At 40.2% G+C, this 25,488-nt stretch overlaps 1 protein-coding gene across 4 annotated transcripts in view; it reads left to right on the forward strand.

Moving 5' to 3' along the window:
- The first annotated feature begins 6,164 nt into the window (after positions 1-6,164).
- tnn (tenascin N) overlaps positions 6,165-25,488 on the forward strand; it is a 32,844-nt gene continuing 13,520 nt past the window's right edge. For all 4 annotated transcript variants that reach the window (XM_041054828.1, XM_041054831.1, XM_041054829.1 and 1 more), the window contains exons 1-8: positions 6,165-6,301; positions 12,151-12,348; positions 12,480-12,680; positions 12,877-13,251; positions 17,992-18,125; positions 18,220-18,349; positions 20,106-20,288; positions 20,540-20,629. In XM_041054828.1, the coding sequence (XP_040910762.1) occupies positions 12,153-12,348; positions 12,480-12,680; positions 12,877-13,251; positions 17,992-18,125; positions 18,220-18,349; positions 20,106-20,288; positions 20,540-20,629 (1,309 nt within the window). In that variant the 5' untranslated portion in view covers positions 6,165-6,301; positions 12,151-12,152. The remainder of the gene's footprint in view (positions 6,302-12,150; positions 12,349-12,479; positions 12,681-12,876; positions 13,252-17,991; positions 18,126-18,219; positions 18,350-20,105; positions 20,289-20,539; positions 20,630-25,488) is intronic.

Consider the following 25,488-nt stretch of genomic DNA (forward strand, 5'->3'; position numbering starts at 1 on the left):
CTGCTTCACTTGCCTTGTCTGTTCCAATTAACCCATTTGCTAACGTGTGTCACTGGTTTCCTGTATGTGAAACTGGATTCATTAATCATCTTTTTTTTTTTTTTTTTTTTACTGCAGGTTATTCTTGAATTATAGTATCTACAAATGCCCATTAATAACTACATTTTCTTGTGAAAAGTTGAGACAAACATATTCACACTAGTTTTCTAAGTTGTGCTCTAAAGCAGATGTCTCACATGATGTCACAGGCAGGTCCAGACCACAGCCGTTGCTGCATGTCATTGTCAGATCATTTTGTTGCTCTTTACCATATGCTGTGCAACAAAACAAAAGCCACATTAACAATAATCTTTAAAAACAATCTGGAAGCTGGGTGTGCTGACCGCTCACAGTAGTTGAACAACATTAGCAGATAATCACAATGTAGACGAACAGTTATTCCACATATGTTGCTTTTGCCATTCTGAGCTAAGATAATTAAAGACAGGCCAACAGCTTATAACATGTACATTATGTGTGTGTATATGTGTGCCCACAAGTTTGTTTGTATGAGCACAGAGTGCTGGGCATCAAAGAAAGTAGAACACACAACAAGAGCCTTGAAAGGAACACATTCAACCAAATCACCATATGGCATGAGTTTGTTTTCCCTTAAATGACTTTGGTTTTATCAACACTGCATCATCTAATCTGATCTGCTCTCCAACAAAGTCACACACGTTCAGTTTACACTGCTAAAAAATAAAAAACAGCCCCCAAGACATTTGACAACTGTAAACACAGAGAATGTGGCATTGAAACCAGCGTTTGGCTCCGGCTTCCTCTGATTTGATCTTGTCTTGTCATGTTCCATGTAAACAATGCAAAAAACATTTTATCTCTATTTTTGCATGTTTAGACTAGACTGAAAAAAATCAACTTTTTACCACAGTGATGGAAAATTGTCAGCTTTGAGTTGGCTGTGTTAATCTTGACTAATAACCCCCAGACAAGCCAGACATTTAGTCAGTCTTTAAACATATTTCATGTGTTAGATATCTGCGGGTGCTATTTGGATCCATCTGTCACTTCTCATTTCGCACAGAGCTCCTCACAGTGTAGCTCTCCTTCAGATTAAATCAGCCCTCTCAATCAACGGTTTCCAGATCCACAAGGAAACACGCAATCAGTAATTTTTCAGTCCCTCTTACTACAGTTAGTCTGTGTGTGATTAGATATACCATATGGTTCAAAGTGTTGAGTTAATGTGCTTTTTGTACATTTACTTGAAAGGACCCATTGAGGGTTCAGGTTTAAGTTACTGAAAGTGGTTGTTTGAGGACATACACAGGCAGTAGTTATAAAAGGGTGATAGCAGGACATTCTTAAACTGAAAGTCTGTTTGAAATAAGTGTTTAGGTTATGGGATATCTTTTTAACTGTGCTGTGGCAAGTCTTAAAGCACACTAAAATGCTTTCTTTGTTGGAGATGATCTGACGCTGGATTGATGTCATTGTTAAGGCTCCATTCCATTCCGTTATCATGGAATCTGCTGATTATTTTATTATCAGTTAATCAAATAATTGTTTAGGCTATGAAATATATTCACTAAAGAAAAAGATTAAAATGTCCATCACAATGCGATGGGATGATTTCAGAGTGCTTGCACTGCATGCAGACATACTTGTTTTTTATGTGCATGAAGCATCATGGCATCTGTTGGCATTTTTTGTTTTGGTGCACAAGCATCCACCGTGTTGGCTGATATGCAACTGTAACAATAAAGCCCATGCATATACAAGAGAACAGCTTTTGAATAGCTGTCTACTGTAGTGACCACTATGCATGAAAGGGTTAAGATACAGTTCATCACATCATAACGCTCATTTGCAAGGACATGCAGTAGTAAATAATGCATTAATCAGCTTAGTCAGTGACATCTTTGGCAGAACTGATTATGTTCCAAGTATTGTGTTAATTATGGCGGGACATCAAGTGCCTTTTGTAAACTGTAGTTGCAAGTCTTCACATACTGTATGGTTGTTCTAACTAGAAATATATGAGCATCAGGAGGGCTGCTATTTATCTTGGCTGGCAGGAAAACTAAGATAATAGCAAAGAGCTGCAGCAAAGGGTGCGGAGTGGACAATAAATTACTTCCTCTATTTGGCAAATGTTCAAACTAAAATCCCAAATCTGCTGGAGGAAGCATGAGAGATTAAAGTATCTCAGCATGCTCATCGCTTCATTAGTTATCTCATTTTGTTGACTTTGCTTTGTTAAGGCTGATCACAATGAACCTTTGATAAAATGCATATGAGTAAGAAAACTGTGGATTTTTTAACTCATATAAAACAAGCTGACCAAGAATCTATGGAAATATTTCTGACAGAGGAAAAACTTCATTAAAGCATTTAGAAAAGTTTGCGTACCATGTAACAACTAGCATGGTTTCGTTTTCAAAACCATAGTGAGGTCCATCCTTTCAAACACAAGCAAACTTTTATCTGCACTTAATGTTTTAAGAGCATGAGAAAAACATAAACCACAAGCCACGACCATCACTACTAACCATGACAAGCTAATTGAAAAGTAAATTCTCAAGTGGTGTCTGAGTCAAGATTTCCCACTGTCATCAACAGAACACGAAACAAGGGAATTTATCATCATCAGCTGGTATGGTTATTGTGCAGCCCACCAGTAATTTCCAGACATTTTTCTAAATGTTCAAAATTTATTGTAAATCTGTCAGTGTCTTTAATTCTGGAGCTCAGATTTAAGATGGGGAGCTGCCATCACAACTCAGGAAAGGCAATATTTTTCACCATAACTTTAACTTCAGGAAGCTTTCATCCCTGCAGATCCTACCATCTGACATGTGACAGTAAGTGTTTACTCATGGTTAATGAGAATTAAAATATAGTCTTACATAATTAACTGAACAAGGCAGCCTTTTCCATCACATACAGCAAAAGAGGCTAAGTACCCCAGTTGAGGACTAAAGTACTTAAAACTTAGAGAACAGCATCACAGGGGAGAGGAAGATTCCCTCACAGGAACCAGATCCACCTCTGCCCCCTAAGCTGGTAGTTGTAACTTTGCTTTAATGAGAACTCCAATGCAGGAAAGGAGAGAAAAAGAGACTGGCACATGCATACTCTTGAAATCTGCACCGGCACTGTGCTGACCCCGGTTTGCATTTTGATGTCAAAAACACCTTCATTCAGCAGCTTTAGATATACAGTCAGCTCCTGGTCTGGAAGAAAAGGGACTTGGATTAATAAAAAAGGAAAATCAGAGGTGTGTGTGTGATCTTCCAACAAGAGTTCAGACACTGTGTTCTTCCCCAGAGAAAGGAAACCGATTAGAAACATGCATCACATTAAGGGAAACATTATATAAAATTCACCCTGCTGAGAGGAGATCTGTCACATCTGTTGCTGGTGAGGCGTTCATTTTCCAGCATGGACTGAAACCAGAAAGCACTTACAATGGGAGACAGTCATATTTCCCCGAAAGTATAGTGACATGCATGAAACATTTTCTCATTGTCCCATGAAGCTCTGTAAATGTCATCACCTCCCACAAAGCGTGTCCCCTCAACACACGAGCACATGAATGGAGTTAAAAGTGCCGATCTGACATTCTGTGTGTACTTTGTGTTCACTGAAGCTGAGGATTTCCCTTGTTTTGTTAGAAATGATCAAAAGATTTCTTAAGTTCAAATGACAAAGGAGAGATGGATGGATTCATAGGCACAGTGAGGAATGGAGAGAAAGGATGTAACAGCGTGAATGAAGTCTGTGAATATTTAAGACCCCTGACTCTCTTTATAAAAACATTCTCATTTTTTACAATTGCATGCAAAAGAAACTAATAAACTGCAACTAACTAATTACAAGAGTGCAGGAAGCTGTAATTCAGCAGGAAGGATGAAAGGAAGGAATGAAGGATGTTTTTAAGGATAAGATTAGTCATTAGTTTTAACCAAACCACAAAGCACCAGTAGGCTATAAACACTGTCTCAAAATTAATAAAAGCACTTGTGGACAGGTTGTCAGCTGAAACTTAACCTTACTGCTTGTTGACAGTTGAGACAAATTTGTTGACAAGTTTGAAGTTTGATTGGTAGATCTGTGCATGTGCTTTTGCGTGTGTGTGTGTGTGTGTGTGTGTGTGTGTGGTACAGCACTCCTCACTGGTGATTTGGAGTTGGTTAGTAATCAGCCAGTCATTTCTGCAAAACATTTGCGGCTGATCTCGTTCTGGAGAATCCAGTGATTCATTCAGCTATGTCCTTGCTCCAAGGAATTCTTGTAGAGTCATGTTGACAACATTATCCTGGATATTTCTGCATTTTTCTAAAACCTGGAAAACATAAAAAAACCCCCACATAACTCACTCATGACCATCATCTTCAGAGTATATTCAATAAGCAGAAAATAATGTGACCACACCTTAAATGTGTTCTATTATTCTAATATTTCTGTATTAACAATGGGCCAAATGACAAAGTGAAATGTGAGACATGCCATTCACACTGACAGAAAATGTTTGTATTTCTGTGTTGCCAGGGTTTTCATTTTTAGCTCACTGTTTTGGTTTTACTGTGCAAAACGCTAAAAAAAAGCTAAATATTTCCCTAAATTTTGTGTTTAGTGCTGCCCCGGTTACCGAAAAAAAAAAAAAGATTTTGCCTTGAAGGTTTAAGTAACAATGACTGTCATTAGCAGAAATGTTCTTAAACTAAGTAAACCATTATTTGCAGTGTTCTTAAAGTCTCTTTTATCTGTGACAGTTTATCACATCCAGCCTTTAAGCTCTCATATGTTTTCTGTATGCTAAGCTCCAGAGCATCCAAGGGACAGAAAACTATATTGAATTCACATTCGTGGTTTTGGTGCAAATCATTTAATCAGATATTGGGTAAGATATCAATGGACCAAAACCTCACTGTTGTCCAACATGTAGGAAAGTACAATTAAAAGTTCGAACACCATTTGCTCTGTGCAAACATCCACACCTGCCCTTGTAGCTTCAGCTCCAGTTTCACTTGAACAATCCCACCATCCTCTGTGTTCCCACAGACATTTGAAACCTTACTTATATATTTAGAGACAAACAGCCGCTGTCAGCGTAAACTATTGCCAACCTTGACACCCGGGGTCTTTGGTAATGGTCATGGTGGTCGAGGCTGATGTGTGTGTTTCCTCTCACTGTATTCATGCACTTGGTTCCCTGCATTATTTCAAATTGTATTGTTTATACTTGCATAACAGAAACCAAACCGAAACAAAACCGTTTTTCTTTGCATGCTTTCAAGTGATCATAATGTAGTCCAAGTGGGGTAAGTTTTTGATCGTGAAGCTTGTGGTTTTTCAGGAGGCTTGAGGGAGTTAGTCTGTGATGTGTCCTCACAGAATGTGCTTAGTGGTGGCCTGTTTTCATAGAAATAACTTGAGAACAATTTCGAAAAGAATCGTAAAAGTAAAACCAAGTCAAGACTTTTTGGTTTCTAACTGCCAATCATCCAACCAACAATAAATGCTCCAATGTACTCTTGTGATTATTATCACTGTTTTAAAAAACCCATACCGCCAGATGGTTTATTCCAGGAAATGCCCCTGGGTTCTTTTTGTTTGCCTTATTCTCTAACGCGATCTGTGTGCCGCTGCTGTGTCCATGTCAATTGCATCCAAATGTACCTTTTCTTTTAAGCCTTTGTGTGTACATTTTGAATTTTAAAAATGTATTTTGTCAAATAAGCCTTCTCCCCGGTGGTTCCTTCTATCCTAAGCCTACTTTTTTTTGGCTTCAAACTCGCCCACTTGATTCCAACCTTCATCCAGTTACTGTGTTTAAGACCCTGCTCTTTCTGCTAAAGAGATTAAAGCCAACCTTCTCTGCTACTGTAACCAAACACATAAAGGGAGAAAAAAATATCAGTTATTAAAAAGTGGAGAAATGATTGAGACAGTGAAGAAGCAAGGTAAGAGTTGTGTGGAAAAAGTACTAAATGCTGCTCATTATCTCTCCTCCTCCTCCTCCTCTCCCTCTCCCTTTTCATACAATCACTTGAGGAGAGGAGGAGAGGAGACACTCCCAAACTAACTGCCCACTGGCCTATAGGCATTTGGGAGAGATTTTAACAATTGAAGAGGGAGGGAGAGAGCAAAAGTCACTGGCACTATAGAGGTCTTTGAATCATTGGGCCGGGCCTGTCAACAGGTGGCACAGGGAGAGGCTTCACGAGCGAAGTTCAGTCCTTCAGAGAAAAGAGAGAAAGAAGGTAGAGGAGAAAGTTTAAGAAAATCCTCAAGGGTAAGGCAACTTTTTAACTTTTTTGTAACTGTTACTTTTTTACAGACTGACATAATGCGGGTCGTCATTAGTCCAGTTAACCTCTAGGTGTGCGACAGTTTCAGTTTAAGTTTCAGTCTAATAAGATAAATGAAAGTTAATTTTGATGACTACCAAGTTAAAAAAAAAAACAAAAAACAAAACTTTGACAACAGCTGTTAACTCATGCGGGAGGGAATGCTCTTATTTATTCCTCCATCATCCCGAGGGGCCCAATTATGCTTTTTGCTTCCCTCTTTGAAACTCTTATCTTTCTTTCTTTCTCTATCAATCTTTTTCACCACTACAAATTCCATCTCAGCTGTTTCTCAGCTTTTCTTTCTCTTCCATCTCCCTTTTTTCTCCATCTAACACCCTTTACTTCATTTTTCCTTCACTCTCTCCTTTTCTCCTTGTTCCTCACCGTTCTTTATGTACATCTTCTACTCTCTGATGGTCGGTAAGGCTTTAATGAAGCAGTGTACATGCACAGCCTTTTACTTCAACTCTGCTGTCAGTTACATGACAGTCTAAAGTTGGACCTTACACCTGGAATTCATCAAGTGCCCCGAGACTAAAGCTGTTCTCGTGTTAGTTTGGGTTTGCATGGCAGCACTTTGTCTGTGGGGAAGTTGTGGAAGTCTTGGTGAGTGATATATGTTGATGTGTGATGAGGTTTGACACTCTGAATGAACTTATGAGACCCATTGGTTCTCAGTGTATGCACTTCACAAAAACCTTGTATACTGTTTTTGTTGAGAGCTTCTATGCACAACAATGAAACGGTTTTAACACAAGTACAAGAGAAGTTATTTTAAGATGCTCCATGAAAACTTGGGAAATCTGGATCAGTCAAAAAGTTCATTTGGATATTTAGAAATGCTCAGACAGGATTACATAAATCAACATGATTATGTTCTCTAGAACAACTGTGACAGTCTGCAAAAGTGTGTTAGAGTTATTGCTTACCGTTTGAACATCCAGTTAAGATTCACACTGTATTGTAGATAATCCTAAATTGTCTGTCAACAAAGGTGCCAGCACAAATTTTCCTCTGTGATAATAACATAAATATTTATAATAATGATGCGCTGGGGTGACTGATGTTCTCAAAGGGTTGTCAGTCCAGTAGATTTACCTCTAATGCTACTGTGCTGGCTCAGGGAATACACAGAAGCCCTCGCAAAATGAGCTACAGATGTGGGCCCTCAGCCATGCAAAATGATAGAGAGAGGAAGACAGAGGGAGAGAGAGAGGGAGAGAGGGGACCCACAGCCCTGAGTGGGTGGTTTATAAAAAGTATTCAGATTGTAAAAAGTGAAGACTTTCATGGAAACCTCACATCTCCAGTTATCGAGAATAAAATGACCTCCAGGCACATGAAAGCTACAGAAAACACATTTTTATTATTTCAAAAAATGATCTCCATAGAGGATTTAGGCTGTTTTATTAACGTACGGGCAGTATAATTTTTCTTCCTTTTTTTTTTTTTTGGTAGGCCAGGTTTGATAGCCCCATTGAGGGGAAGGGCGCCTCTGTGTTTCTGATGAAGCGAAGTTCTTATCTAGGTCTCCTTGTGGTCTGTATGGCAGCAGAAGGCAGACAGAATCATGAAGATATGAGCTCTGCTCTCAGACGATAATTGCTTTCAGCTTTGTTTTATTCATTTTATTTTCCCTGTTCTGTCTGCAAGCTGCTGCGAGGGGAAGGAAAAGAGGAAAGGAATAGGACGCCCACAAACATTGCAAGTTTGCAACCGCACATAAAGGCATGACCTTGCCACTCCTCTTTTTCATCCTGCTCTTCTTCTCATCCTCAGGCTTGTTGGTTTGGTCCTGTGAGATTTGAAACCTGGCGAAACAGTCTGCCTTTTGTCTGAAGCTTAATGGCTCTCTAGAGACGACAGGGCAAATGTGCTCTGACTTCTTCTTCTACTGCGTCTTTCAGTCTGTATCTGTAATCCCAATACGGGTTATTCTCTACAGCTGTTTGGGGGGGGGGGGGGGGGGGGGTTGGGGGGGTTTGTCTTGGTTCCACAAGAACCAAGACAAACCCCACCAACCCCCCCCCCCCCCTCCCCCCCCCCCCCCAACCCAATGTTTAGCGCATTTACAGTTTCCAAAGCTGTGAGAGTGTAAGGAGATTTTAGAAACACACACAAGCATCCCTCACAACTTGTCAAAAAGCCTTCAGTGAATGGTGTCTGTGGATCCAGACAGTATTGTCTCTATGTGATTAAATTGCTCTTGTTACTTTTGGAGGCAATCCCCCTTCGTCTCTGCTAGCTATAAATGACGGGTTTCACACACATACTGTACACACATGGGCAGAGTTGCACACACTTCTTTCTCTCTTATAAAAGAGTGAACACACATCACAGGTAGTCAACAAACAGTTTACAGGCCCATTGACATAGCTCTGCTTTGACATAGAGAAGTTATTGTCAGGAAGGAATTTTGAACTGTGTTTATGGGCATGTTGAATTTTACTTGTGTCAGCTTGAAAGCCAGGTTGAAATGCTATCTGGACGTGCCGTGTGCTGAGTAAAAGCATCCACTGGACTGACGCCACTCTGTTTTCCTGCTTATCCTGCAGCTTTATGCATACTGACTTGCCTTTACATTATGAATGAGCTGGAAATTGATGCCAAACATCTTTATGTTACTGGCCGATTGGAGAATATCCAGTCAATCCCTTTTGCTTTCACTATAATTGAACAAAAGCTTGACTTTGCTGCTTTGTGTCATGACAGCCACTTAATGCTGCAAACATCCAGTTCATTTAGTCGTACCTAATCTTGCCCGTCATTTTACTGTCCAACCAACATCTGCTACATTCATCCTTTACCTTACAGCTAATACTTGAATCTCCAAGTGGCCTATACAATATAAAATTGTACATGGAAAGTCCATCTATCTGTCTATACATCCACCTTTCATTTTATCCATCCACCCATCAGCCCACCCATATATTCATCAATCATCTACCTATTCATTCACTGATCCATCCTTCTATAATTGAGCCATCTGCTGATTCATCTTTACATCCATCCACCATGTTTCCAGCATTTCTCTGTCCATTTATTAATCTGTGACCATTTATACATTCATTAAGTCATCCATCCTTCCAGCCGCCTATCTTCTATCTATGCAACTATCAGTACACTTATTGATTTATCCATTAATATATTTATTGCATCATTCATTAATTATTTATCATTCATTCATTCCATTCATCCATCCATCCATCCATGCATCATCCATGCATTCAACCATCCTTTCATCCATCCACCTGTCCACCATCTATCCAATCATCAATATACTTATGTTATCTATCCATCCAACCAACCACTAACTCATCTGTTTTTTCTAAACAACCGTTCCTCTACCCATTCATCCACTGTCCATCCATCCATCCCTCCAGCAGTAATTCTCAACTGTGACTGCACCACTTCCCTCTTTATTCCCCATTTCCTCTCTCCATTTATCCCTCCATCTGTCTGTGTTTCCAATGCTGGGACATTCTTAGTACTCAGTGGTAGCCCTCTGCTATGCTTGGAAGGTCACAGTACTATCCCCTCCAAGAGAAATAAGAAAAAGGCCCGAAAATGGTGAGCATCAAACAAAATCCTGACAGGGAGCTATAAACATGCTTGTTAAGTATCTCTGCATGCCAGAGCTCAGTGCCATCCCACATGGCTATAGTATATAGTCCATAATATGGCTAACTGCTAGACTGTCACTGATTCACGTACACCCTCTCCATCATTCCCTCTCTCACCTATTCACTCTCTCTCACTCACTCAATCTCTCTCACTCTCCATTTTTTTCATCTCTTTTTCCTTTACTTTCCATTTGTCTCCTTCACTTAATGTCGCTTTCACTTCATCTCTGGTTTGCCCTCCCAAATCTTGGCCATTGATAAAACACCCGCTAAAACTTTGGCCACCACATAAGGTCAAAAAAGCGATTTCCCAGTGATGTCATAGCTTGGATTTCTTGCAATGGCACCAGTCTCCAACCTCAAGCTTCTGACCAGCAGCAATCAAACAGACAGCTAAAATAACCAAACAAGGTCAAGCACATTGAGTTTGGACTAGTTAGAAACAGGTTATGGAAATTATATGTCTATTTGTCTCCCTGAAAAAAGGCCAGAGCATTTTGAAGCACAGAGCGACTTCAGTTAGAACCTGTGTAAATCATCAGAAGTCAGATTCATAAGCCAACATTTATTTAACTAAAAACAAATTGTGTCCAATTGAATAAGTGAAGTAGCTTTCCACCTGACCTCCAAAGGTCAGGTATTCTCACTTTGGGATCCCTGCTCAGAATATCTGCTAATCTGATAATGTATTGTCGAGGTAGTTGGACTATTGGCCGGATTTAGATCCACTTGTTGACTTTTTAATGTTCTGGCCGATGCTCACACCATGGCCAGTGGGATTTTCAGGATCTGTTTCCTTCTCTGGACATTTTTGTGCTTTTCCATCTGTTTGTGTCTTTTGACACTCAATGGGCAATTGTTTTGATTACAAGGGTTTCCAGTTGGTCTGTTTCTCCTCCTACAACTAGTTAGCAAACATTAGAATAACTTTACAAAATTACAACTCTATAATTAGTTTATTTGGCTTTTATAGTTCCTGTATGCAAAGTCTAAGGCTAAAAAACTGAAATAAAACGAAGGAGGAGAGCTCTGTCTTTTGTGGTTAGTATGTGCAGTATCTGGGGTTTTGCAGTGCATGCATGTTCCATAGAATAATCCTGGATCATTTCAAACAAATCCAACAAATGTATTTAAACATGTATACTACTGTACATTGCAATGCAGTTTTCCACTTGTCACACATCACAGTTATTACTGAGCTCTCAGTCACTCTATTAGGGGTTTTGTGTTTCCATAGACCACACAAGCTCAGCATAGTTAGATCAGAAGTTCCTTCTGCTGCTATTTAAACTTTTACACCAGAAAGTTAAATTCAGACCAAAGTCCAAAAAAAAAGGGCTAGAGAAGGTTAAGGCAGGAGTGCTATTTTGAAAGCATGTAATTTGGCTTCCTGGGGAAGCCAATGTGAGGTTTTGAGTTCACATGACATCACTGTCATTAGACACAATGACGACATCACTGAGGACAAGTTTCTGTGCTCACTTTCTGAGGCTCTGAAACGCCTGACTGAGCACAATTTATGGTTTAGAGCAAAATGATCTCTGGCAAAGTGATGACTGCTCACTTTCTGCTACCATACTGTGGAATGAGGGTATAAGACACACACACACACCACAGTGACATAATGGTTCAGGTTTCCTGAGATTAAATATACAGCAGCGTGCCCCACTGAATGTAATGTAACTTATGTTTCATCCAGGCAGTATGTCTGTCCTCAGTCCTCTATAAAATTCTGACTGGAAAGTACAAACGTGACCCTCTTTCAGCCCAGAGACGGAGGTCCAGTGAGCCATGACGACAAACATCTACCGTTTCAGTAGTCTGTTACATATTGTTCATGCAAAAGATACAATCTCTTAAATAATGCATTTACTTGCACTAAAAAAAACAGATGGAATACAAACTTCAGCTCCATATGAAACGTGGTCTCATGTCACTCTGTGTTAGAGTCATGGAAGTGGATGTGATGTGTCTTACAGTCAGCAGTGAGCTGTTTGGTTTTGTTCTTACTGATGCTTTCTATTATGTAAGGTAAAAGCAACTTTACTGAAATGAATGCCTGTACCATTTGAGAAATATGCCTGTGAGGTGAGCCATATACTTATAGTTACACTTGAAAGCAGCCTTATGCTAGTTTAACAATCATCTGCTCTTGTCTTGTCCTCTAGCCATGACCACTAGACTCCTGTGGAGGGCCCTGTGCCTGCTGGCCCTGCTCTGTACCATCTCACACTTCAGCTCCGCCGACAACCACCCAGACCTCTCAGCCCCAGAGCAGGGAGTCACCTTCAGCCACGTCTATAAAATTGATATCCCAGGGAGCTCCAGTTGTAAACTAGAACACCTGCCAAGCAAGGACGAAGCAGGTCATTAAAATCAAAATGGAAATGAGAGATGGAGAGAGAAAATGCAGGAATAATTACAGACATCGGCAGGAATATGAGTATGTCTGTGTACATAAAGAGCTTAAAAGATGGAATTTTGTCTCATTTTGTAGGTCTACAGACAGGGACCAGTATGAATGGAGAAAACGACATCATCCTCAGACACAACATCAGGCTCCAGACGCCCAAGTGTGACTGTGAGGAATCTGAAAGTTTCAAGGCTTTGTTGTACAGGGTCAACGGGCTGGAAGAAGAAGTCAACTACCTAAAGACCCAGTGTGCTCAGGGCTGTTGTGGAAGAGGTGGTGCTGCAGGTAAGCTGCGTCAAAGCTTAGGAGGCTAAGCTGGGAAGTCTATTAGTCTGCACATGTGGAGGAATCTAATCAATAGAGTTGTGGAATAGGGTGAAGAGGTACTGACTACCCTAACCCTTTGAAACCACAATTCTGTTTTATATCTATAAACAATCTATCAAATATAGAGTGTGACTTTTTCACCCTCTTTCTCAAGGTGTGGACACAAGCTGTAGTGGCCATGGTACTTACCAACACGACACCTGCAGCTGCCTCTGTAACCCAGGATGGGAGGGCCCAGATTGCTCAGTGTCCTCCTGCCCAGACGAGTGCAATGACAACGGCCGATGTGTGGATGGGAAGTGTGTGTGCCATCAGGGCTACACAGGGGATGACTGTAGCCAGCAACTGTGTCCAGACAACTGCAATGACAAGGGGCGGTGTGTGGATGGAAAATGCGTGTGTTTCTCACACTTCACCGGCGAGGACTGCAGCATCCAGAAGTGTCCTAATGACTGCATTGGTAACGGCCAGTGTGTGGACGGCAAATGCATCTGTGATGTAGGCTTTTATGGGGAGGACTGTTCATTAGGTAAGCTATTCAAACGAATAATAATACAATTCAATAATACAACTGCCATGGAGTTTTTAATTTTATGCATAACAGCGTAATGGTTGGATACATCTCAGCTTAAAGGCCTGGTCACACCAGAAAGTGGCACAGCATCCACATTTGCTCATCACATACTGCTAGCAGCTAGAGATTATGCACATCGCTCATTGGTGAACTACTGTAGCTGGCAAGGTAATGGCCAATACACCAGCAAGACAACATGCTTGCACCAGTCAGTAACAACAGCTTTCCAAGCTATCCACTCATCCATTTTCTCTGTACTGTGCACTTCAGTAAACAGTTATAAAAGGGAGGGATAAAGTTTGGCAACTGTCAGTTGGCAAATTGATTTAAAAAGCATTGAGCTGCTAACTGTCAGTTAGTCGCCTAACAATCTGCAACCACTACTGTCTCTTTTGTTTAGACTCAGAGGGGGGTTAAATAAAAGGGTGCGGCACAGCTAACATGCTTGAACAGCTTCCTCCATTCTGGACTCTCTGACTCTGTTTCCTTGTGGATCAGCACTGTCAAGATAGCGTTAATTCGTGGGTCAAAATGAAGTTGAACTCGACGTGCAATATTCATGTGGACATACTTTGCTGCCCCAAATCCACTTATCGCAGTGATGTATTTTACAGTCTATTGGCTCCTTCCAAATACAGATCATTCACAGAAGTTTTCATGGGTAACCTGGCTACCACCAAATCACCTCTCGATATGCTCTGTTTGAGGGAGCACATTCCACCATGATTTTTTTCATAGGCAAATAATATATTCTGGATGCAGAAAAATATTTTTTTTTATGACCCAGCCTTGCATTTAGTTTGATTTGTGTTTACCATGAGACCTAAGATTCACATCTGACCTTTTTATATAGTCACCTCTATGAATCTGCTGACATTAAGCAGTGATATTAATTGGTATCTCATAGAGGACACAGATGCTACAAGAAGCTCTGGGACCATTAAAAAAATATGCTTGCCCCTAAAACCCAGTTCACCTTCACATAAATTTCCTTCCCACAAAATATAGTAAAAACATTTGGGGCCTGGGTGAATAAATTCTGAAGACTTACAGAAATGCAATTGCTCTTGCATCAGTTGAGCTGCTACCATCTGTTTGATTTATGTTTCAGCATCTATGGCTCATACATGGTTTGAACAGCTATCACCTGACAAGTAATATCCGGTCACATTCACAGAGATGTACAGGATGGGCTTTTTAAGCTGATAGTTGTCTTTCTGGCTTTGTTGCTACCTCATGGCAACAACTCAGGGTCAGTTAAAATGAGAAGCCCGCCACCAAACTACCTTTGGGAATCAAAACGAGTGAGGGCAGATACGTGAACCAACAAGAGATTTGGTCACATTGTACCTAAGCAAATGTTTTTGCCAAAATTAATCTGACTATTGGAACCCAACCATACTAATAACACTTTCTGTTTCAGCTTTCTTCACAAGCCCAATCTCCTTTCTTATGTTTTGACTTTTTGTACTGTTGACTCTCCTGTACTAGTTAGCATGACCAGCAGCAGAGTCCTTTTTGCCGCTTGAAGTTTAAGAGCTCCCTCAAAGAGACATCTTCCCCTCTAAATCTAACTGCTAACTATAAGCAACACAATAGTGCATTGATGGAAGTGTCTCTGGCTGAACCTGAAGTTATGGCAGTTATCATGATGACCCACTTCTGTGGAATTCAAAGCATCTCTCCAACAGTTATTTCAGATATAGCAGCTGATGTGGCCCTTTCAGGGTGCTGACCCAGTGACCACTGGGAGCTTTGACCTCTAGACAACTTATGACATCAGGTCACATAATACCGCAGGAATTCAAGAACACCCATCAGTCTCCTACTGAGGGAGCCCCATTTAACCCTACAGAAGAATCCTCACCTTTACCGCTAAGTGCACTGCTTGCCAAACCACTATTACTGTACTGCCTCAGGAGCCGAGTATAAAATTGCATTTTATGGCAATTTAAGGGCAGGCGAGCAGAAAGGTGAGCAGCAGCAGCCAGGCATGGACAGTTTAATTCACAGAGTTCAAGCTTTGAGACTGTGACAGGTTCTAAAGAACTGCTGATTTTGGCTGCAGGTAAATGACAGAGGATTTTGCTTTATCAAAATAATCGGTTCTTGGATTGCAGAGGAATCTCTACAATAATCTCCTTTCTATAGCATTGTCTGTCTATACCAGTCCATGGCATTTCCTCCTCTACATTTAACCCAGAGTTCAGAGAATACACTTCAAAGCACAAGATTTTTAACATTTACTGTGTGTGGATCCACCAAAAGAACCAAAGTTTTAGAAACGAGAACAGAGCGTAAATGGTTTAGTCTTCACAGTAGCAGGTCAGCTATGTCAAACCCTTGATGCGATTCAGTTTCTTCAAGCTGTGTTTTGCTCTGCAGAGGCAGCTAATAGTTAGAGACAGATCTGCAGCTTCGTGTGTAGGTGCTGTTGAATAGAGTCCAATATCAATAGTGGCACCGTGTCAGAGGAAAAGTCAGGGAGGAAGGGAAAGTGGGAGGTAAGAAAAAAAAATACATTGTGTTGATTTTAGGTGTTAGTAATAATAATGGTAATAAGCAGCAGGAGAAGAGGAGCATAAAAACAAAACAGTGGAGACATTCTTTGTTTTATGTGGCTACTTGCCATTTCAACACCTGGATGATGGATGTCAGTCTGCTCCTCGGGTGATGACGGCAACATGACTCTCAACGTGTGGCTTTAGATACACTGTACATCCAGTATAATGCAGTTTCATTCCAATGCGATTGATGTTAATACAAACTGAATATTATTTCTTTTTAACTCCACCATCAAAGGCAGATGTAATGTGGTTTAGAGACTCAGGGGTGCTATAACAAAGAATATATGTTCTTAGCTTGAATTCTTGTCAATCTTTCAGATTATAGAGGAACATTTAGCAACCACATCTAATGAAGTGATCTGGATATAATGAATATAGTAGCTTCTTTAGAGCTATATCAACACAGTGCAGACGCTTTGGATTTAATGTTCTTATTGTACTCTGTCTGACTGTCTAAAAATGTTCCCTTTCATTCAAAGAGACATTTAAAGAGATTGTGTTCAACGTAACGTACCCTTTGAATTTTGTCCTTGACTCAAAATCATATTTCATCGCTTTTTCAAGTTCTATGCAAAAGTGAATTGGCTCAGAAACTTGATTCTCAACTTGAAAATATTTATAAATCAATGGGAAATTTATAAAAGATAATAGGACACAAAGGAACAAAGAAGTTGATTGAATTGCCATTTCACTGGTCCTGAACAGCGTTAACACTGATACTTCCTGAGTGCTCACTCGCTGCAGATTTACAATTTTTTCAAGAAACATGTTGTTTCAGTCATACTTTCCTTCTTCAAATGGTATTTCGCTCATTTGCAATCAAAGAAGACACAAATCACTATTGGGTTCCACTTTTTCCGATCTCAATATGTTAATTTATTCACCCCAGCTGTTCTGAAATGTAATTCGAGGGTGAAGATTGTTGATAGTCGTGCCTCAAGTACCAACAGGGGGATACTAACTGATACTAGATGGAAAAGGACTGCTACATTTGAGGAAAAACATTAAGCTTCCTGTCTTTACCGTGTGGAACAGCGTCTGAACCTGATGTGAATTCCTTCCCTGCCAAAGTTATGGCTGACTCCTTCACCACCCGCTTCACATTTTTCCCCTTGAAATATGCTTACATTTCTGTGTACCATGCTTTACTTCTCTTAATCTACCACCATCTACCATTTATTTCACTCTATTGTACCCACAGAAAGTTCTGCTTGTTTGTGGAAAACCTCACTCCCCAACACTGCTGACTTGCTGTCTTCTGTCTTTTGGCTGCTCTTTTGTTATTGTACTCCCCCGTAGTTATATACCTTCTTATCCCTTTTTACTGTATTTTTTTCCATCATCTCCACTGAAGCACTTTGGCCTTGTGTAACCACTGAAAAGCAATATTTTCTCCCAATAATTTCCATCTTAGAAACCTCTGTGTTAGAAATGTGCGTTGCATTCGCCTGGTTCACGACTTCTCTCCAATGGTGTAAGAGGGACAGACAGGTAAAAAAGAAGAAAGGCTTCAGCTTCCAGAAAGCTATTGGTTTCTGTCATTTTAGTACACTTTAAACTTCAGAGAATTGAAACATGCTTGGGTTAAGCAATCCATCACAATAAAAAGCCTTTTTTATTGTCTGTTTTCATTGTTGGGGTTTAATGCATTTCAGCAGAGTTTTGAAAACATGTGCTGGGACAATAAACAAACAAATAGGACAAGACTTGTGCAACCTGCTTTTGATTGAGGTTTTTTTAATAGATCATCATAACTTTATTGTCAGAATTTTACTATCACTTTGAAATTCAGAAACTAAAAGATTGATTATTGAGATGTATTACCTGCAGTATATCAACTCAAACTGTTCTCCATATTATACTGAACTGCCAGTGACTGCTGATAACTCAGGTTAAGGTTAAGAAATGTTGTAAATGGCATTGACATGGTCTTTTGAAGCCTCTGAAGACCAAAGAAAATTCATTTAATAAGTAAATTTATTAAGTAAGGGTTAAAAAAAAAAACCCCACAAAGACTAATAACAAGTAACAGTGAAGGATGCAATTAAATAATAAAACATTTACACTGTCTATTTGTCTGTCTGTCTGTCTGTCTCTCTCTCTTTCCTTCTCCCTCTCTCTCTCTCAGTCTTTGGCCCTCAGGGTCTGCAGTTAGTCCGGGTGACTGACGTCTCCCTCCTGGTTGAGTGGGAGCCCGTTCTTGGGGCAGAGTATTACATTTTGACATATCATCCCAAAGATGATGAGAGTGCCCTAGAGCAGGTAGGTTGGTTTTTTTTTTCATATCACTGGGTATGTCAAATAAAGGATGAAGCATAGAGTCACCTTTTTTTAAACATGTTTTTTTCTATCTTAGGTTCAGATTTCCAACACAGAGAACTCCTACCTCATCACAGGACTGACTCCTGGGGTCACCTACATTGTCCAGGTGTACGCAGTCATCAAAGAAATCCAAAGTGAAGCAGACAAGATTGAGGCTACCACAGGTGAGCACTAGCACCTGTGATCAGAACTGAAAAACATTACTAACATTGCAGTGTTCATGAGTTTCATTAGTGCTGAAGTGAAATAAGGCTGCGTGCAACATGTTGCCTTTAAATGTGTCTGTCATTTCTTAGAGCAAGTACAGATGTGACCTATTAAAGATTCTTGTGGCCTGGAGGCCAGGTATGGCCTGCAGGTCTGGGGGATTTAGTTAGATTTACTTTGAATTAAATGGTCACATTAGAGGTCAAATGTAAATACACGTGTGATGAGACAAGAAAACACTTAAATATCAAGCTCTTAAATGTTTAGCAGAAGTAAGTGTTGCAGATTAAGAAACTAGGAAGAAGCAAGTGCAAGGCAAAAGGCTAGACAGGTGTGAGGTGACAAGTCGCCACAAAATTCAGTTCATATTTACTTTGAATTTGAACAGTTACCCTCGTTGGTATCACTTTGGCAGTCACATGTTTACGGTACTTAAATCTACATAAACATAAAAATTCATGTCTTTTTACACACATGCTATGCTAAAAAGCAATGAACAAACTGAAGCTTGTAATTACTAAGTGTTTCATCAAGTGCTGGTTTGTGGACCATTAAATTTAAAGGTAGTTACAAGGAAATGTCTCCACGGATGTGTTTAACGGAAATCGAACTTGCTCACAGATGTGGTAGGACACAGATGTGAGGAGAAAGAGATTACTAGACGGGACTGGTGGGCGTGAATGAGTCAGACAGACGGAGGGAGAGACTAAGTTTGACGCTAATGTGCGGTTAGCCTGGTTAGCCACAGAAAACCTCACAGAGCATCGCATTCCTGTATGGGCATGAGAAAGCACGCCATCATCTGGCTTACGGTTGTGTGAGGAGTACACAGCATGAGGCAGTCATTTCGCTGGTCACATGGTTTTCAACTTCAAACGATGATCTACTTCAAAAGAGGGTTTATGCAAATGCTTTTCTTGTCCCTTAAGAAAACACAATAGCTGACATTAAAAAAAAAAAAAAAAAAAAGTGAACCGTTTTCATTTTGTACCATTTGTTTTGTTTTGATGGTTCACATTGTTCTGTCTTTTTTCACCATATGCTGCAAATCTATGCTAATATACTAAATGGTCCATATCTGTGCAAGCAGTTAACTTTGAAAAAGTATGTACAAGCATGTATGTATGTAAAAGTGCCCCCATCTGGATGTACCTTTGACTATAGAGATAGGTTAGATTTGACTTAAATGTAGGTCAAAATATCAGAAAAATAATAATTTAAGTACATTATTACCCTGTCTGTGCAGTTACATTACAACTTTGAGAGTGCCATCATCTGAGATTGATTATTTTTTGCAAGGCTGGTTGTCACTCAGTTTTTGCATGATCATTTTACGATATATACGAAACCACTGAGAGTCATTCTCTGCTGGTGTACATGTTTACAATTAAAAAACATGCATTCAAACTTCAGTGTGCGCTTTTCCTGACAAGGGGTGACTTTAATTTTTATAACAGTACAAAATACAAGTAATTTAATATCATGTTTGGTTGTGATGTTTTCTAAATGGCTAAAAGGGAAATTCCTGTTTGGCCTCCGCCCAAGAAAGGTCACAGTTCTGGGTGGTATGGTTTCATTGTCTGGCTCAAGGACATGTGGGAGCAGAGCAGGGCAGATGCTTGCGATTACTGGGGCTTTAATGCAGGCTTTCCAGTTTTAGGCTCATGTCTGTACACCCAGTTCCACTTTGTCCAACACTTGTATCCTTCCCAGATGTCTCGGCTGTTGATGATATCCAAGTTCTTGGCCAGACAGAAGTCTCTATCCAGGTGGACTGGAAGAACCCAGCAGCTGAAGTGGATCACTTCAGGCTCACACACACTGACCCAGAAGGACAGGAAGAGGAGCTAAATGTACAGAGGAGCCAGGAGGCACGCACCAAACACACTATTGTGGGTAGGTCTTGTAACACAGTGAACACAGTTTGAACATAAAACATAAATACCTTTAAATATTATTATATTTAATAATAATATTTATATCTCATCATTATATCACAAACATGCAGTTGTAAAGTGTAGAGCCATGGTTTCCAACCATTTTGGCTTGTTAGGGTTTAAAATGAAGCAATGCGCCTTATGATAGCACAGAGTCCAGTTTGTTACATCTTTCCCATTTTAGAGTTTAATAAATATGTCTTTCTGCAGGTCTGTATCCAGGAACAGAGTACCTGATCTCAGTACAGGCTGTCAGAGGAACAAAAGAGGGAAAAGTGTCCTCTGTCACTGGTGCCACAGGTCAGTGTCAACACATCAGCATTCATGAGTCGTTTAAGCTAATGCAGCCATGTGTTACTGAGTTATTCTCAGTAAGAAGAAAATGGTCTGCGTTTGTACCACAACGAACTGTTTCTCAGTGTGGATGACACTTAAAATGAACACTTAAAATTATAGATCACCCACTTGTGGAAGTGAAACACATTAAAGAAACAAGGGTATCCATATTCCACTTAGTTTTGAATTGAGTACAGCATCAAAGACAAGCTCTTAGCTCTTGTTAAACCATCTATAATTCACCAGTGGTTGGAAGCTAATAGGAAAAACATAATCTGTCACACACAATACTGCCATACCGTATGACACAACCTGGTATTACCTTCCACATACAAGCCAATGATAATAGCACAATGAATACAGCCAGCAAGAGGCACAATTATGGGTTAATGATGGAAGGCTGGAATTCACAGTCTAATAATCTGGACAGTTTCTAATGGCTGTGGTGAGCATGGTCACTGAGGGGAAACATGATTCGAGCACTGTAACGACTACAAGATGCTCCCTGATGGTTGAGGTGAGAAGGTACTTGAGTTACAGAGTCCATCTGGTAATGTTGGATTTTAGCAGCGTGGCACTGAGGTCTGCGTATCTGGTCTAACTCTGTCCTGGACTGATTTTAGGACATGAGGAGGAATTCATTTTACAGTTTCTTTTACAGCTGGTCTTGACATTCAGTTGCTTTAAAGTTATTATTTAAGTGACTGACAAATGGTCCACAATGGCACGGCAGATCCTCAGTTACTCCCATTAGTCTGCTCATTTGTGCTTTGTTATTTTCTCCCTTTCTCACTCTCTTCCCCTTCCTTTCTTTCCTCCTTCACCTTCGTTCTCAGCTTACGCAGTTCAAAAGCAATCTCCATGTTGATGGCTCTTCATTTTTTAGACCCTGAGGCAGCCAATTTAATGGTTTTTAGTCATCAGAGTTAGCTAGGTATTTGCAAGACTCACCTCTCTTCTTTTGAAGCCAGTCAGGTACTCAAGGGCCCCTGTCACTGCTAATCTTTTTTTCTCTGTGAGTGTGCCACCTAATTGCAGGTGTGTGTGAATGTGCTAATCTACACAAGACAGACAGAGGCTTGTCTCCACTCCAGTAGCTACAATCCTTCATTTTAGGTGTAGAACGGAAAGGCTTAGAGGTGTTTGAGGGGCACAGTTTTCTCTGCTTGCTAGTGAGGTTGTGTTAGTTTCATGATGACTGACATGACGCAACAGAGAGCGGAGTCACCTACTATCTCACCGAACATGCTGTTCGCCTAGAGCTGGCGTGGCTATATGTGGCAAGAGATAAAAGGAACACAAGGAGGAAATATGGAAAATGCACAGAAAACAGAGGAACGGTAATAAACAAAAAGATGACAGTAAGTGCCATGGAATAATGGTACAACGCAGGGACAATAAGGAGAAATCCTGATATTCATAGGGAAATTAAGAGAACGAATAAGTCAGGATATAAAAATAATGGGTCACAGAGAGGCCATTTCAGTGACATTATGTAGCAGTACATAATGCATTACTGTGAAGCTACTGCTATATGAAACTGAGCGTTGTCTTCAGGGGCAATAGCTGACTTCTTCCACTGTAGAAAGATTTCCCTGCATGTTCACTTCACTTTTACCATCTGTCTTCCATTCTTTCTTATTTTTCTCCATCTCAGTTTCTTCAGCGGTTATCCATCCATATATATAATATATATAAATGTATGTAATGTACTACATTTACATACATCCCACCAAAAAATGACAAATAATCACAAAATTAGGTTCGTTAATTAGTAATAGTAAGGATTTATTAATCTTTCTGTTCATTAATCTTTCTCTGCAAGATGACAGTCGCAGCTCAAAGACTTGAGTGGTGCTAGGTAAGAACTTATATTTCAGTATGGCCTTGCAACTTGTTCAGTGTGAAGACTGGAGTGAGCTGTATGATGTATAGTAATTGATCTCTATATTTAATGTCTATAGCTGGATTTCCGTATGTGCATCCAGTGTGGCTTCATGTATCATCTTCTCTCAGCCTGTGGTTTGCTGGAATTATTCTGCTCTTGTGGCATATACGCTGTCGATATGTATGTGTAAAGTAAAATGATTCGATGACAGCCAACATTTATGAAAACACCAGAATCAAAGGAATGTCTGTGTGGAGCAAAAGTTTCATGGTCACTAACCTGCCAAAAGAGTCTAAGGCATATAAACACAACACACTGCTGATTTAGATTCAATAAAGTCACCACCAATGCCCATATAACCAGAAGCAGATGGTCTTGACTTAGGCAGAGAAGATGAATGTTGGGATATGTTATCTGGACATATTATAGCAGCTGATGTGGTCCAGTGGGAGTACCCTGTCTGCTCAGGCTTGTACATCAGACGTTTTTGAGCCTGCTCTGTACAGTAAAGGCCAGAAAAATGACAAGTGAAAATGTGAAAAGGGACATTCGAAGAAGGTAACGTGGACCCATGAAGGATTCATGAGAGGTCAAACTCAAACCCACTGACTGTATGCTCTTTTTCTGCTCATCACAGTGAAGTGGTGAGAGAGAGCTCTATTAGCCTATTCAAGTGTGGGTGAACATGATTGCATGTGTCTCTGTAGTATGGCTAAAATACAGCAAAGTATCATACATACAGCATACCGTATGTGGACTTGCATAATTTTTAGATGTAATATGTTGATGTTTAGTGATGATTTGACTGAATTAATGCATCTTTAATTTGACATAAGAAGAATCTCTGCTGGCTAAACTGTGAAATTTATTTGTTAGTACAGTGGGTGGAAAATTAGGATGGAGGATGGTTTATAATGGCTAAAAGGAGCTTTTACATCATCCATTATCATGTGTTGCTGTACGTCTGGACAAATAAACACGTAATTTCTGTCATAAAGAATCATGAGCTGTTTACAGTACATATAGACTGCAGGGAAAACATAAAAAAAATGCCTGTTGTAGCCAGGGGACTCCACCTCAAAACATATGTTACACATGACATACTGCAGTTTCTAAAAGAGTGACATCTTATTGACACATATTTTCCCTGGGCTCCATTCGCAGACATACAAAGATGTATGGCTTCTAATGCACAGTGAGGCTGTGAAGTTGTGAGGCTGTAAATGATGAAAGATGAAAGCCTGTTACTATGCACCTTGTGGTCGATGGCTCTGCTGAACATGCCACCCATAATGGATAAGCTGTTTTCCAAATGGCCGAAGCCGCAGCTTGTGTTGTGTAGACCGGTAGCCACTGTCGCTACGCAGCTAGTGGGGCAGAACGTCTGGGGTAACTCGATCTATCATAGACTGTAACTTCAGAGCAAAAGTGGGCTCCCTTACATAGTAGCAGCGCTTGGAAAAATGATCTAATAGCATATATAAACTGTCAGGCAGCAAAGCTATATAACCTATAAGAGCAAAAAGAACAGCACTTCTTTGTTCAGAGGGTAACAATACAGCACCAGAGAGGGAGAAGGAAACCTGTGTTCTGAGGGTGATTTTTTTTTTTTTTTAAATTGCACCTTTTCATGTTGCACGTTTCAAAGTTTCCAGTGCAGGAACCAAAGAACCTGGACCATTTGGACAACATCCAGATGCATGCCTATATGCTGTATTATTGTGAAAGTCTATATTCTTGTAAATCTTTGTGTTTATACAAATGTGTGTTTCTACATGAATGAGCTACTGAGTGAGCATTCTGAGCTTACATTGCTCACTTAAGGTGCTTAGACTAGTGAATGGCATCTCTCTCAGGAAACACTCAACCCTAATAAAATGGAGCTATTATAAATTCTTTCTGTGGTTTAGCTCATGACATACTGTCACGCAGTGCAGCCACAAGGACAGAAAAGTGACAGTAGGTGAAGAGAGGAGAGACAACGAGGGGATATAGAGTTAAACAGTTGCAAAGTTCCTTTCTTCTCCTGCATGCATCATCAATCAGTTTGCATGATGCACTGACACAAGACTGACCTCGGCTGAGCCGCTGCCACAGAGGAATAATCCTAAATGATGATTGCTTTTACATTTCCCTTCACTTCCTCTGTGTCTGTCTTCCTATGCCTCTGTGACTGTCTCTTTTATTCTCTGCCTCCCTCCCTCTCTTTGTTGCTTGCTCTCTTCACTTTCATTAAGATTCCCTCCACAGAGACTAACACACACATGAACCACCAACTGCTCCGCCTGCGCCTTCCATATATCTCCTGTGATTCCTCAGGCCCACTGACTTTACAAACAGAGGCTCTGTGTTTTGGTCCTGTTCATGTGTCCTATTCTCTGTGCAGGTCCTCCTGTGGAATTCAGGGGACAGGACAAGACCACGGCTTGGTTTGTGTGCTTGTGATGTTCTTTTGAAGAGCTTCACAGAGCTCTTTCTCTGAGCCAGAGTACAAATTCTTCTTTGGTTCATTTGTTGTCCTTGATGTTTGTACAAAACAAAACTCTGGATAACAAACTTGCCCAGATTGCGTAAATTTACAATGGAAAAGTTTTTGCATGCCACGAACATTCTCTGTCAGCTGATTGTAAAAGAAAAACATCAGTGACATGTCTTCAAAGTTCTCTGTAATTCCTTCTTGCCAAACATTGCTGCACACTATTGCTTTCTCTCACCTACCACATGCTGTTGTTGCTGGTTCTGATTTTTTTACTCATCTGCTTTTTCCACTCACATCAATTCAATGCAGTTCCAACTGAGTCCAAACTCAAACCCACTTTATCCATACTGTACATTATTCTATTCTATTGTAATTCTATTGTCATACTATGCTAACCTTGCCCCATGCAGTTTAAAGAATGCAACCGGCATCATTCCTTTCAGCAAGTGCCCCAAA

This window comes from Toxotes jaculatrix, chromosome 14 (assembly GCF_017976425.1).
Source record: "Toxotes jaculatrix isolate fToxJac2 chromosome 14, fToxJac2.pri, whole genome shotgun sequence".
Taxonomy (NCBI): Eukaryota; Metazoa; Chordata; class Actinopteri; family Toxotidae; genus Toxotes; species Toxotes jaculatrix.